Below are 15,046 nucleotides of genomic sequence, written 5' to 3'. Positions count from 1 at the left end.
CCAGCTGGGCAAGGCTTGATGGCCGAACGTTACGGATATTTTTTCGTGCTTCATTACAACACAGATTAGCACTAATGATATTTTACAAGATTTGATGACATAAACAAACAGCACACTCCAACTGTGTTCCACCTCTGGTTTTTCGTCTCGCAGTCTGTGTGAGTTTGAGGGGTGGGGCCAACTCAACTTCATGCATGCGGAGACTCTTGCAATAGATGGGGTTGGATGCAAATAACGCAGAATTATGAGTGACTTGTCTGAGTTGGAAGGTTTCCGACGCTTAAAAGTGGATTTATGTGGAAATTGCATTAATAGAGTGACTTACTAGCAAGAGCCTTCTTATAAATAACTGCGCTGACTGAAAGAAATAGCAAAAGATATACAAAAAAATTCAGTGGATTGCATTTGAAAGATTACTTTCTCATTTTATTTGAAATGAGTTGCAGATTTTTGAATTGCCATAAATAATGCACATGGAGAGTCCAAATGTTTGATGGCAACATAAATTGCCAACTGATAAAATACAACAAAGGGAATGATTTGTCTCTCTATGATGATGATGGATCTCCTTCCCATCTCATGTGGAGGTGTCATGTAGGAGGAGTTCTTTGAAACCAAACAAGTTACGAATTTTCCCTTATAAAAAAGGAAATTGAGACCCGACAACTCACTGGATCTCACCATAAGAGGTTCGCTATGCACAGGTAGGTGGAATATTCCAAGCTGTTATTCTGCTGTGTATTCTGTATGACTGGAAACTGATAATGCATTTTGGAATAGTTTAGATCTCTGTAATTATGGGAAATATTATGGGATCTCTAAGTAATATGGGAAATAAATTATATCATCACCTAAATTACATATTTATTAGGCTAGCCTATTAGCTTACTATGGCTTAATTATATTTTAATTAATGACGAATAATAGGCCTACCTCTAATTAACAACCCTCATTTAATCGTCAAAATGAAATTATTTTTGAAGTGTTATTATTATTATGTTTTTTCATTATGGCAATCATTTTAGTATCCAACTTTTTAAATGTCAGTGACATTGAATTTGATCTTGTTTTATTTTGTGAAATGCAACACTATGGAATTTGCTGTTATTATGCAGAACCAGGTCAGGTGTAAGGAAAAATAGTGTTTGTCTGAACAATATATTACTGTTATTAACACTCAAAAATGCATGTTCGAAAGAGGAATCATCTGATTTTCAGTAACCTATGTGCARGAGGAACCCCATGATATTTAATCAAATAGATTTATCTCACTTTTTCAGGAAATAAATCTGAAATTTGAGACATCCTAAATGCCTTCATTTGTATCCATTAGGGTTGCCCTGATTGTATGAAGGCATGCTTTTGGTTCTGCTGGTGGCTATTCAAGCATATTTAGGGAATAGAGTGCGCAGAAATTGAGCATTTATTTTGGCACTCCACATGTGGCAGCAGCAATTTGGCAGTTAATTAAAACAGCACTGGCTCCATTTATCTCCCCCTCTCTCCTTCTTGCTCGCTCTCCTTCTTGCTCTCCTCGTTCTCGCTTTCTTTCTTTCTCTCCATTTTTTTGTATCTATCTGTCTCTGTCTGCCTCTCCACCAGTCTTACATAAACACTGACCCCTTGAGTTCCGCTTCAAAAAAGAGAGTGATAGGAAAGGTGGGAGACAGACAATTGGAGACTGAGATTATGGGAGAGAGAGATGCTGGAGTGGACTGGGGCAGGTGGAGATCTCCAATAGATTTTCTTTTCTCCTCAGAAGACCATTGTAGGCAGCTGAAAGTCAGCATGTGCTAGCATGTGCAGCATGCAGACACACAGTGCAGCTAACCCTGACTGCTGGCGCCCCATAGACTATGGGTGCGTTTGAAAGAGCAGGGTGGTGCTGGGAACACAGAGGAATTCTCCTCCTTGTAGATCTCAGTGGGAGCTACCAGACAAGGAGTTGGAGGAGGAAGGAAAGAAAGAAGGAAAGAGAGAGATCTACTGTACTGTACAGAGCAGGCAGTCCTGTAGTGTTATAGTCAACATCTGTAGCACATTTTACCCAGCTTTCCCTGTACAGGAAGTGATTACCCAAATGGGCTGTGGAGGCTCCTGAAGCATTCCAGTGGCATAGCCAGGTGTTTTTCGGCACACGTGCACATGCAGATGCCCTGCATGGTGCTACTATTACCTGCTGCTTTAGATTAGAGACTGTTGATGGTCCTGAGCAGTCTGTGGGGCCTAGAACATGAAGGAGAGTGACTACTGATAACGCTTTCCTACCACCTACAGTTGAAGTCAGAATTTTACATATACTTAGGTTGGAGTCATTAAAACTTGTTTTTCAACCACTCCACAAATTTCTTGTTAACACCTATAGTTTTGGCAAGTCGGTTAAGACATCTACTTTGTGCATGACACAAGTAATTTTTCCAACAATTGTTTACAGACAGATTATTYCACTTATAATTCACTGTATCACAATTCCAGTGGGTTAGAAGTTTACATACACTAAGTTGACTGTGCCTTTAAACAGCTTGGACAATTCTAGAAAATGATGTCATGGCTTTAGAAGCTTCTGATAGGCTAATTGACATCATTTAAGATAATTGGAGGTGTACCTGTGGATGTATTTCAAGGCCTACCTTCAAACTCGGTGCCTCTTTGCTTGACATCATGGGAAAATCAAAAGAAATCAGCCAAGACCTCCACAAGTCTGGTTCATCCTTGGGGACAATTTCCAAACACCTGAAGGTACCACGTTTATCTGTACAAACAATAGTACGCAAGTATAAACATCATGGGACCACGCAGCCATCATACCGCTCAGGAAGGAGATGCGTTCTGTCTCCTAGAGATTAACGTACTTTGGTGTGAAAAGTGCAAATCAATCCCAAAACAACAGCAAAGGACCTTGTGAAGAAGCTGGAGGAAACAGGTACAAAAGTGTCTATATCCACAGTAAAACAAGTCCTATATTGACATAACCTGAAAGGCCGCTCAGCTAGGAAGAAGCCACTGCTCCAAAACCGCCATAAAAGAGCAAGACTACGGTTTGCAAAGATCATATTTTTTAAAGAAATGTCCTCTGGTCTGATGAAACAAAAATAGAACTGTTTGGCCATAATGACCATCGTTATGTTTGGAGGAAAAAGGGGAAGGCTTGCAAGCCGAAGAATACCATCCCAACCATGAAGCACGGGGGTGGCAGCATCATGTTGTGGGGGGTGCTTTGCTGCAGGAGGGACTGGTGCACTTCACAAAATAGATGGCATCATGAGGGAGGAGAATTATGTGGATATATTGAAGCAACATCTCAAGACATCAGTCAGCTTGGTCGCAAATGGTTCTTCCAAATGGACAATGACCCCAAGCACACTTCCAAATTTGTAGCAAAATGGCTTAAGGACAACAAAGTCAAGGTATTGGATTGGCCATCACAAAGTCCTGACCTCAAATTTGTGGGCAGAACTGAAAAACTGTGTGCGAGCAAGGAGGCCTACAAACCTGATTCACTCACTCACTCACTCACTCACTCACTCACTCACTCACTCACTCACTCACTCACTCACTCACTCACTCACTCACTCACTCACTCACTCACTCACTCACTCACTCACTCACTCACTCACTCACTCACTCACGCACTCACTCTCTAAATTAAATTCAAAGGGCTTTATTAGCATGGGAAACATATGTTTACATTGCCAAAGCAAGTAAACATATGTTTTCCACGTTTTGTCACCAAAGCCCCATATACCACCCACCACTGTGACCTGTATGCTCTCGTTGGCTGGCCCTCGCTACATATTCATCGCCAAACCTACTGGCTCCAGGTCATCTATACATCTTTGCTAGGTAAAGCTCCGCCTTATCTCAGCTCACTGGTCACCATAGAAACACACACCCTTAGCACGCGCTCCAGCAGATATATCTCACCGGTGATCCCCAAAGTCAACACCTTCTTTGGCCGCCTTTCCTTCCAGTTCTCTGCTGCCAATGACTCGAACCAATTGCAAAAATCGCTGAAGTTGGAGACTTATATCTCCCTCACTAACTTTGAGCATCAGCTCAAAAAAAATGTATAAACAAATGTGACATAAACAATAAAAAACGAACAGCAAACATTACACTCATAAGAGTTTAAAAGGAYTAGAGACATTTCAAATGTCTTATTATGGCTATGTACAGTGTTATAACTATGTGCAAATAGTTAAAGTACAAAAGGGAAAATAAATAAACATAAATATGGGTTGTATTTACAATGGTGTTTGTTCTTCACCGGTTGCTCTTTTCTTTTGGCAACAGGTCACAAATCTTGCTCCTGTGATGGCACACTGTGGTATTTCACCCAATAGATATGGGAGTTTATCAAATTTGAATTCGTTTTTAAATTATTTGTGGGTCTGTGTAATCTGAGGGAAATACAGCGCCTTCGGAAAGTATTCAGACCCCTTGACTTTTTCCACATTTTGTTAGGTTACAGCCTTATTGTAAAATTGAGGAAGTTGTTTTTCCCCCCTCATTAATCTACACACAATACCCCATAATGACAAAGCAAAAAATAAACAACTGACATATCAAATGTACATAAATATTCAGACCCTTTACTCAGTACTTTGTTGAAGCACCTTTGGCGGCGATTACAGTCTTGAGTCTTCTTGGGTATGACTCTACAAGCTAGGCACACCAGTATTTGGGGAGTCTCTACCATTGTTCTCTGCAGATCTTCTCAAGCTCTGTCAGGCTGAATGGGGAGCATTTCTGCACAGCTATTTTCTAGGTCTCTCCAGAGATGTTCGATCGGGTTTAAGGCCAGGCTCTGGCTGGGCCACTCAAGGACATTCAGAGACATGTCCCGAAGCCCCTCCTGCGTTGTCTTGTCTCTGTGCTTTGGGTCGATGTCCTGTTGGAAGGTGAACCTTCTGCCCGGTCAGAGATCCTGAGCGCTCTGGAGCAGGTTTTTATCAAGGATCTCTCTGTAATTTGCTCCGTTCATCTTTGCCTCGGTCGTGACTAGTCTCCCAGTCCCTGCTGCTGACATGGTGTCAGGTTTCCTCCAGACAGTGTTGTAAAGTACTTAAGTAAAAATACTTTAAAGTACTACCTAAGTCGTTTTTTTTGGTATCTTTACTTTACTCTACTATTTTTATTTTTGACTTTTGCTTTTTAAAATAATGTACTTTTTACTCCATACATTTTCCCTGACACCCAAAAGTACTTGTTACATTTTGAATACTTAGCAGGACAGGAAAATTGTCCAATTCACACGCTTATCAAGAGAACATCCCTGGTCATCCCTACTACCTGATCTGGCGGATTCACTAAACACAAGTGCTTTGTTTGTAAATTATGTCTGAGTGTTGAGGTGTGCCCCTGGCTATCCGTAAATTTAAAAAACAAGAAAATCATGCCGCCTGGTTTATGTAATATAAGGAATTTGAAATTATTTATACTTTTACTTTCACTTTTGATACTTAAGTACATTTTATCGATTATATTTACTTTTTATACTTAAGTATATTTAAAACCAAATACTTTTAGACTTTTACTCAAGTAGTATTTTACTGGTTGATTTTCACTTTTACTTGAGTCATTTTCTATTAAGGTATCTTTACTTTTACTCAAGTATGACAATTGGGTACTTTTTCCACCACTGCCTCCAGACGTGACACTTGGCATTCAGCCCAAAGAGTTCAATCTTGGTTTCATCAGACCAGAGAATCTTGTTTCTCATGGTCTGAGAGTCTTTAGGTGCCTTTGGTCAAACTCCTAGCGGGCTGTCATGTGCCTTTTACTGAGGAGTGGCTTCATTCTGGCCACTCTACCATAAAGGCCTGATTGGTGGAGTGTTGCAGAGATGGTTGTCCTTCTGGAAGGTTCTCCCTTCTCCACAGAGGGACTCTAGAGCTCTGTCAGAGTGACCATCGGGTTCTTGATCACCTCCCTGACCAAGGCCCTTCTCACCCATTGCTCAGTTTGGCCGGGCGGTCAGCTCCAGGGAGAATCTTGGTGGTTCCAAGCTTCTTCCATTAAAAAAATGATGGAGGCCACTGTGTTCTTGGTGACCTTCAATGCTACAGAAATGTTTTGGTACCCTTCCCAAGATCTGTGCCTGGACACAATCCTGTCTCGGAGCTCTACGGACTATTCCTTCGACCTCATGGCTTGGTTTTTGCTCTGACATACACTGTCAACTGTGGGACCTTATATAGAGAGGTGTGTGCCTTTCCAAATCATGTCCAATCAATTTAATTTACCACAGGTGGACTCCAAGTTGTATAAACGTCTCAAGGATGCTCAATGGAAACAGGATGCACCTGAGCTCAATATCGAGTCTCATAGCAAAGTGTCTGAATACTTACGTAAATAACGTATTTCTGTTTTTTGTTTTTAATAAAGTTGCTAATTTCTCTAAAAACCTGTTTCACTTTGTCATTATGGGGTTTTGTGTGTAGATTGCTGAAGAAATTGTTTTATTTAATCAATTTTAGAATAAGGCTGTAATGTAACTAAATGTGGAAAAGTCAAGGCGTCTGAATACTTTCCGAAGGCACTGTATGTGTCTCTAATATGGCCATACATTTGATAGGAGGTTAGGAAGTTTCCACCTCATTTTGTGGGCAGTGTGCACATAGCCTGTCTTCTCTTGAGTGCCAGGTCTGCCAATGGCAGCCTATCTCAATAGCAAGGCTATGCTCACTGAGTCTGTACATAGTCAAAGCTTTCCTCAATTTTGGGTCAGTCACAGTGGTCAGCTATTCTGCCACTTTGTACTCTCTGTTTAGGGCCAAATAGCATTCCCGTTTGCTTTGCTTTTTGGTCAATTCTTTCCAATGTGTCAAGTAATTATAATTTTAAATTTTTCATGGTTCGGTTGGGTCTAATTGTGTTGCTGTCCTGGGGCTCTCTGGGGTCTGTTTGTGTTTGTGAACAGAGACCCAGTACCAGCTTGCTTAGGAGACACTTCTCTATGTTAATCTCTCTGTAGGTGATGGCTTTGTTATGGAAGGTTTGGGAATCGCTTCCTTTTAGGTGGTTGTAGAATGTAACAGCTCTTTTCTGGATTTTGATAATTAGCGGATATTGGCCTAATTCAAATGTTATGTTCGTTTTGATGGTGTGGTGTAGAAGGCCCTTCTTGCCTTGTGTCTCAGATCGTTCACATGTTTGTGGAAGTTATCTGTGGTGCTGATGTTTAGATCGAGGTAAGTATATATTTTTGTGTGTTCTAGGGCAACGTTATCTAGATGGAATTTTGTATTTGTTGTCCTGGCAAGTGGACCTTTTTTGGAACACCATTATTTTTATCTTACTGAGATTTACTGTCAGGGGCCAGGTCTGACAGAATCTGTGCAGAAGATCTGGGTGCTGCTGTAGGCCCTCCTTGGTTGGGGACAGAAGCACCAGATCATTAGCAAACAGTGGACTCTCTCTCTCTCTCTCTCTCTCTCTCTCTCTCTCTCTCTCTCTCTCTCTCTCTCTCTCTCTCTCTCTCTCTCTCTCTCTCTCTCTCTCTCTCTCTTTCTCTTTTTCTCTCTCTCTCTCTCGCTCTCGCTCTCTCTACCCCCTCTGTTTATGCTGGACTGTTGTCTCGAGGCAGCTGGCCATTGTGTTTGTCTCCCCTATCATCGACCTGTGGGCGGGTTTGGCTAATGCGACGAGAGCTTACAGCTCAGAGGCAGAGATGGGAGTATAATAAAATAAAAGTAAATCAAACATTGATGTACTGTATGCCTGGGTGAAAGTGCACATAACCTCCCTGTTTCTTCGCTGCCTGCAGTTGTTGAACCAAATAATCTGGATCTGAATCCAAAGAAAAGAAAAAGGCTCAGTTAAAAGCCCTTACACTGGAGCCAATCTCTCCATTCGGTGCCCATGTGGCAGGCACCACCTAGCAGTAATTTCATTATATTACAAAAATAGGAGGTGTGTTGGAGTCCATAAGTAGCACCAGAGGACGCTCTGTTGGCTGCCACAGTTTTTAGTTGTTTCCCTGTGCCTGTGTGGAAGCAGAGGAAGGCAAGGCAGCTTGTGGCGGTACTGGGGCGGACAGGGCCTGAAATTTGGGAGTGGAACGAAACGCTTGTGTGTACTCTTATTTTATTCAGTGCTTTAACACCGGTTGTATTTATGGCCTGTTTACTGCTCGGCTCTTTTTCATTGTCTCACTCACACTTGCTGCTGATTGCAACTGCCAGAGTTATCTTTCCCTCATAAAGTAGTGTCTAGTGTTCTGGGTTTAAAGGCGCACTATGTAGAAATCTCTCTGCCATTTCCTTGTTGATAAAATTCTAATAGTTCACCTAATTTCAGTTTATGTGACAAAACAAGCAAGTGTAGAGAATCATTGTACCATCTAAACCGCTGTGAAATATATTTTCCAGAACCACAAATATTGTATTTTCAGTTATCTGAAGTCAAAGATGCAAAAACGAAACTTAAGAACAGGAAGCATAGAAATGGCGCACATAGCACAGTTCCACCGCTTCTTAGACTTGCTTTTAATGAGAATGATAGCTAGAACTCATATTTCTATGTGAATTTGGTTGGGTAGCTCAAAAAGTTACATATTGCAGCTTTAAAATGGCAAAATATGATAAAGAGCTAAAGACAGCTTTTTAAAATATTGTTGGATTTAGGTGCAGTTTAGGGAGTTTTATTTACATAGAAGTTGACAGTGGAGATGGCTGTTTTGGCTGCAGGATTCTACAGTATAAGCAGTGCTTGATTTGGGCAGGAGCTCACCGGAACTTAGTACCTGCACCTCTGATTTTCTATTGCTTGAGTTCTTGCACCTGTTATAGAATAATATTATTAGCTCAAAAGTATTGCTGAGTTCCTGAACTGAATTCAGTCCAAGTCAAACACTGAGCATAAGTATGTGTCTGATTTTAGGACCCCAAAATGTACAATGTTCTGGGAGTCACAATCAGAACATTGGTTTTGGCTAACCATAATAATCAGGACTATTTGAATGCACTTTTGGTCTCTTGAATGTTGTTGAATTAACTTAATTTACATTATGCAATAGAGTATGATACAGTGTCACTCCATTACTGCTTTACTGAGCTCACATTTTCTTGTACTGCTCCTACCACATCAGCCAGTGAATTAGGCCTCTGAGATCTAAATTACGTTATTTTGACAGGTTCATCGGTAGGCTAGGTTTCTGACTCTGAGCTCTGTGTAGTGGCACTTTCTCAGTTTCGACAAATTCCCAGAGGGCGGGAGCTCCCTTACACTGGAGCCTGCCTGATTTAATAATTGATTCATCAAAAGGACTTACAAAGCAGGGCAATTGAATCTCCTGACTATTTGATGAGGGAGTTCAGTTCCATTCAGATGAATGGAGCCGGCTGTGAAGAAGGGGACACAGTGCTTGTGTCTGTTTAATGGATGAGGGAACCGAGACAGAGCACATAGAAAACTGTCAAGAAGTGGAACTGTGGCCCCAGAGTAGTTCAGTGAGATGTTCCTCATATCCAGAGGACAGGTCAGCTGTCATGTGGAAGGATGACTCTCATGTTGTCATGTTGTGAGTTTTGTCTCCATCTTGCTCTTGATCTGTCTTACCGTCTTATCACTCGACGTATTTTCAACCATTTAGTTTTTCGTCATCATATCTCCCTCACTCTCTCACACACTGCACTCTCTCTCTTTATCTCTCTCTCTCTCCTCTCTAGCACCCCCTTCTCTCTCTATCTGAGTATCAGTAGTCCGTTGCCACTTCTAGGCTTATCGCCGTAATATAAAGGTCGGATACGGATGGATGGGACAGAGTGGGCTCCATTGGCAGGTAGTAAAGAGTTGTAGGCGGAGTGTGGTGTGAAAGCGTCTCTGACACATCTCCTAAATGACTCAGCCCTGGTCTGTACGTGTTGTTCTAGGTTGTTCATTCCCCTGGTCCAGGCATGTCCCCTTCGCTCTCCAAGCATCCCTCTCAATTAACAAACCTTATCGTTTTGGGCTCTTGACGGTAAATATAGGGGGAGTTGTTGAAGAAATGTGTCTCATATTCACCTCAAAAGGCAAATAAACCCAGGCAGCAGCAGCGGAGAAAGCTGGGGTGCAGGTGCGTACGCGGGTCTTTTTGGAGATCATTAAAAAAAWATATATAATCCTTAAGCTGGTTAACTGAGATCTTTGACATGGCTTGGCAAGGCAGTCTGCCTAAAAGAGTATTTAGCGTGTCAAACTGTTTGTCCGTATGCATGTGGACCACAGTATGTGCAGTTGCCTACATACTGTGTGCTGCTGTGGTGTGTTAGTGTGTGTGCTTGTTGTTGTTCTGTTTCAGCTTCTTTACTGTGTGTGTGTGTGTGTGTTTCAAGTTTCAAGTTTTATTAGTTGTATGTACAGGATACTCATGGTATACGCCGTCCAACGAAATTCATACTTACAGGTTCCTTCTCAACAATGCAACAACAATAAGAACTAATAGAATATAAGGATATGAACATAAAGTAAATGGCTCAGTAGAATATAATACATATTTTAGCATAAGTATAATACAGGAGGGCACAATTTATAGTCCAATATTTACARGTGTTTTGGGGAGCAAGTATTTAAATTGTGCAATATATAGCAATCATAATAAGGGTCTGGTAGCAGTAGTTGTGATGTGTGTGTGTGTGTGTGTATAGCATGAATGTGTGTGTTTGTGTGTGTGTATGTGACTTCTTCACATACTAACTCGCTGCAACAGAGTGACTCAGTCAGCGGCCCTTAATCTCAGAGACTCCCCTCGGAGAGACACTCTTATTCATCATGATGGACGAGACCCCGTAATTAAATACTGTCCCTGCTCACATTAATATTGTTTTACAATAGCAAGACATTTTTACACAAATGGCCTCACTGGGGAGGGGCTGTCTGGTCGATCTCAGCCACACTGCTATTCAAATCTGGAGTTAATGTTCTGCCGTTAGTTCAGAATCAAAATTCAAATTTTATTGTCCATACCAACAGATGCGTTAGCAGATGTTAATGGCGAGTGTAGCGAAAATGCTTGTGCTTCTAGATCTGACCGTGCAGTAATATCTAACAAAGTAATTTAACAATTTCACAACAACTACCTTTATACACACAATATAAAGGAATGAATAAGAATATGTACAATAAATATATATGGATGAGCCATGGCCGACGACATAGGTAAGATGCAGTAGATGTATAGAGTACAGTATATACCTATGAGATGAGTAATGTAGGGTATTGTAAACATTATTAAAGTGTCATTGTTTAAAGTGGCTAGTGATACATTTATTACATCCAATTTATTATTAAAGTGGCTCGAGATGAGTCAGTATGTTGGCAGTAAGCCACTCAATGTTAGTATGCTGTTTTAACAGTCTGATGGCCTGAGATAGAAGCTGTTTTTCAGTCTCTCCGTCCCAGCTTTTGATGCACCTGTACATGATCTCGCCTTCTGGATGATAGCGGGGGTGAGGTAGTTTTCCCGGTGATGTGTTGTGCAGACCTCACTACCCTCTGGGAGAGCCTTACGGTTGTGGGCGGAGCAGTTGCCGTACCAGGCGTGATACAGCCCGACAGGATGCTCTCGATGTGCATCTGTAAAAGTTAGTGAGTGTTTTTTGGTGACAAGCCGAACTTCTTCATCCTCCTAAGGTTGAAGAGGCGCTGCTACGCCTTCTTCACCACGCTGTCTGTGGGTGGGACCATTTCAGTTTGTCCGTGATGTGTACGTCAAGGAACGTAAAACTTTCCACCTTCTCCACTTCTGTCCCGTCAATGTAGATAGGAGGCTGCTCCCTCTGCTGTTTCCTGAAGTCCACGATCATCTCCTTTGTTTTGTTGACATTGAGTGTTGAGGTTACTTTCCCGACACCACACTCCGAGGCCCTCACCTCCTCCCTGTAGGCCGTCTCGTTGTTGGTTAATCAAGCCTACCACTGTAGTGTTGTCTGCAAACTTGATGATGAGTTGGAGGCGTGCATGGCCACGCAGTCATGGGTGAACAGGGAGTACAGGAGAGGGCTGAGAACGCACTCTTGTGGGGCCCCAGTGTTGAGGGATCAGCGGGTGTGGAGAGGTTGTTTCCTTACCCTCACCACCTGGGGGCAGCCCGTCAGGAAGTCCAAGACCCAGTTGCATTAATGCCACGTGGATGTATGCTTTGTTATTCTTCATTCCAGTCCTCCTTAGTTTATTACAGAAGTTCACTGGGTTACTATCTGTGTTTTAGTTTATCTGGATTCTTTGCACAGCCACTTGAGATTAGGGTCAGAATTGGAGGCTAAACTACCTGGCGGGGTTATTGCAGTAATGTAAGAAAAGCATGGTAAGATCTAGCTGGATTCTTGCAGGTTTGATTCAAACTTTCTTTAGGACGCTATAGTGCATTTTAGGGACATTATAGTGTATTGTAGGGACATTATCGTCCTTTTGGAATGTTAAAGGGTGTCTGCACTTCCTGATTTGGCCTCGTTTTAGATTTGGTTCATTAAGAAATGCTAGCGGCCATGACTGAAGTTGGTTTTGTGGTGTGGGTTGATGTGCATGTCTCGTGTTTGTTTGCAGGTGGGAAGAGATAGCTCAATTATTTAGACAATTAGCTTCAGTTGGCTGGTGTGAAACTGTGGCAAAGTTGGTTTGACTTTGGATAGCCTATCTCTGAGGCTATTTAGGGACCGTCAATAAATTACACAATGTTAATGAGACAATATTTTCATGTTGCACATGTTGTTTTTTGTTTTTTCATTAAATGCTTTCATTATTTGTAAATRAATTTCTACAATTTATAGTTGGTTTGAGGTTTTTAAGTCATTGGAATTTGGAGCTATTGGAGTTTTAACATTTTGTCCTATGTACATTTTGTAATTGACCAAAGTTAACCATGCAGCTAGCTGCACTCCAAATTGATGATTGTGCTGCCAGCCGTCGGCATGTGACCAGGTTTGAAACAAATCCAACTTTCATTTACATTGTGATGCAGTCACAGCCACAAGTAAAAAATAACAAACTATGTTTTGGTCGAGACTGACTATGACCAAAATGATCCTATTTACACTTTGTAGTACATTATGACAGTAGAATAAATGTTTCTGACTCATATCTATGCCACATAGGCTGTTTTCTGAATGAGAAGTTGTTTTTTTAGGGGCAATTACTCTTTAAGAACTCATCCAAAATGTKTTTGTCGGCTGACTCTGTATGATTCACAAGCCACAATAAGTACAACAGCCAAATATYGCCRTGTTTTGCTGTTTCACCCTTGGGGTAGGAGACCCTGTTTGCACTGTTCCAGACAAGCTATGCCTTATGTTTTCTGTATATGCACGAGCTGTAAATATAGCTTGACACTATCCAAGAACGTCTCTGCACCACTTGTCCATTCCAAGTGTTTGTAGATGGACTATTATGTGTTTTTTCATTATTATATTTTAAGAATGGAGCAAACACATTTTTCAAATGAACTCTCTTCTCCAAAGGCAACTGGAAGTGTAGCAAATGACCCAAAAACTATTTGTGGTATTTTGTTTCATTGTGCCATAGCTGCCAATACTTTGAATGAATCTGCATCGATTTCAAAGTTTGGAAATGACTGCAGTCCATTTAAATCTGGAATGAAAGTGCATTATCTTATGCTTTGATTTCAGGTCAAAAGACAAATGGACACTGATTGCACTAAACAAGTATTTTACTTATCAGATGTAATACTGTGTACTTTGGAAATGTTTCAATACATTTTCCCTCAAAGTAGTTTAAAGAACGGAGGAATCAAGTTACTGTTTTTGAATTCCAGTACTTATCATTGGTTCACTGTTGGTTGACATGGTTGGAATTGATATAATTTCCATTCTTGTTACAAAATCTTGTATCTGTTTCAGTCTTGGCCAAGAGGTGGATTTTCTCTTGACATGCTAACTTAATGGCTTGGTGTTTTAGAGCTCATGTCTCATTATTTCTCTCTCCCCATCACACACACCCCTTCCCATTTCCCCTTTTCCTCTCTGTCTGTCTGTCTGTCTGTCTGTCTGTCTGTCTGTCTGTCTGTCTGTCTGTCTGTCTGTCTGTCTGTCTGTCTGTCTGTCTGTCTGTCTGTCTGTCTGTCTGTCTGTCTGTCTGTCTGTCTGTCTGTCTGTCTGTCTGTCTGTCTGTCTCTGTCTCTGTCTCTGTCTCTGTCTCTGTCTCTGTCTCTGTCTCTGTCTCTCTAGCAGGTCCTGGCACAGACAGATGCMTTGTCACGTGTAGGAGTCTCCAGCTTTTTTTAGCAGCCCCACTCCTGTCCCTCCCCCCACGCCTCCTCAGAGCATCTTTAATAAGACACATGCTCCTGGGCTCGGGTGCTCATTCACACCAAACGCTCCTTGGCGATCCTCCAACAGGCTGCCTGCTCCCCTGCTAGCCCCGCCGAGTCTTCATGGGTTGAACCAACAGGAGTGCCACACTCTCCTCTTCTCCTTTTTCCACCTCTCCTCTCCTTTCATACTCCACGCATCGCTCCTCCATTACATCGTCAACCGACCCCCCCCCACACCACCATTATGGCTTGTGCCCTGGGCATGTTTGGATTTGCAGCCGCAGCAGCATAATCCTCCYCTGAAGGGAGTTGCGGACACAGCAGCCCTTAGAGAGAGAGAGAGAGATAGAGAGAGAGCGAGTGAGAGAGAGAGACCCTGCGGACAGCAGCAGCGGAGGGAGGGAAGCAGCAGGGAGGAGCAGCAACAGCAGCAGCGGCGGCAGAGTGATCCACCTGTCACAGAGTGGAAGGGGCCCCCCGCCTTATCCGTCTGCCTGCAGGGGGGACCCCGCTTGGCCGGTCAGCACCAGGGACTATGCAGCTGGGACTGGTGGCTCTGGCGATGGTCTTTCTCGTATCCAATGGTCACAGCGACAGCGGCCTCAAGCTCTCAAAGGGACAGAGGCAGAGACGGAGTGAGTTACCAAATCCTCAAATCCCTTCCTCTCTTTCACTCTCTCTCTTTCTCTGGTTTCCATGCAGCCACTGAGAGCCACAATGGTACATTTCTTATAAACATTTAACGGCCGCAGTAAAGATTACATGTTGTTTATTTTTCTTCATCCTCATTATTTG

General features: G+C 42.2%; 1 protein-coding gene across 1 annotated transcript in view; it reads left to right on the top strand.

Annotated features, from left to right (window-relative positions):
• Positions 1 to 252: 252 nt before the first annotated feature.
• Positions 253 to 15,046, top strand: part of rspo1 (R-spondin 1) — a 31,196-nt gene continuing 16,402 nt past the window's right edge. Inside the window, exons 1-2 of the mRNA XM_023980692.3 lie at positions 253 to 704; positions 14,166 to 14,886. Of these exons, the coding sequence (XP_023836460.1) occupies positions 14,787 to 14,886 (100 nt within the window). The 5' untranslated portion in view covers positions 253 to 704; positions 14,166 to 14,786. The remainder of the gene's footprint in view (positions 705 to 14,165; positions 14,887 to 15,046) is intronic.

Source organism: Salvelinus sp. IW2-2015, linkage group LG35 (assembly GCF_002910315.2).
Source record: "Salvelinus sp. IW2-2015 linkage group LG35, ASM291031v2, whole genome shotgun sequence".
NCBI classification, from domain to species: Eukaryota; Metazoa; Chordata; class Actinopteri; order Salmoniformes; family Salmonidae; genus Salvelinus; species Salvelinus sp. IW2-2015.
This window is presented reverse-complemented; position numbering and strand designations above follow the sequence as displayed.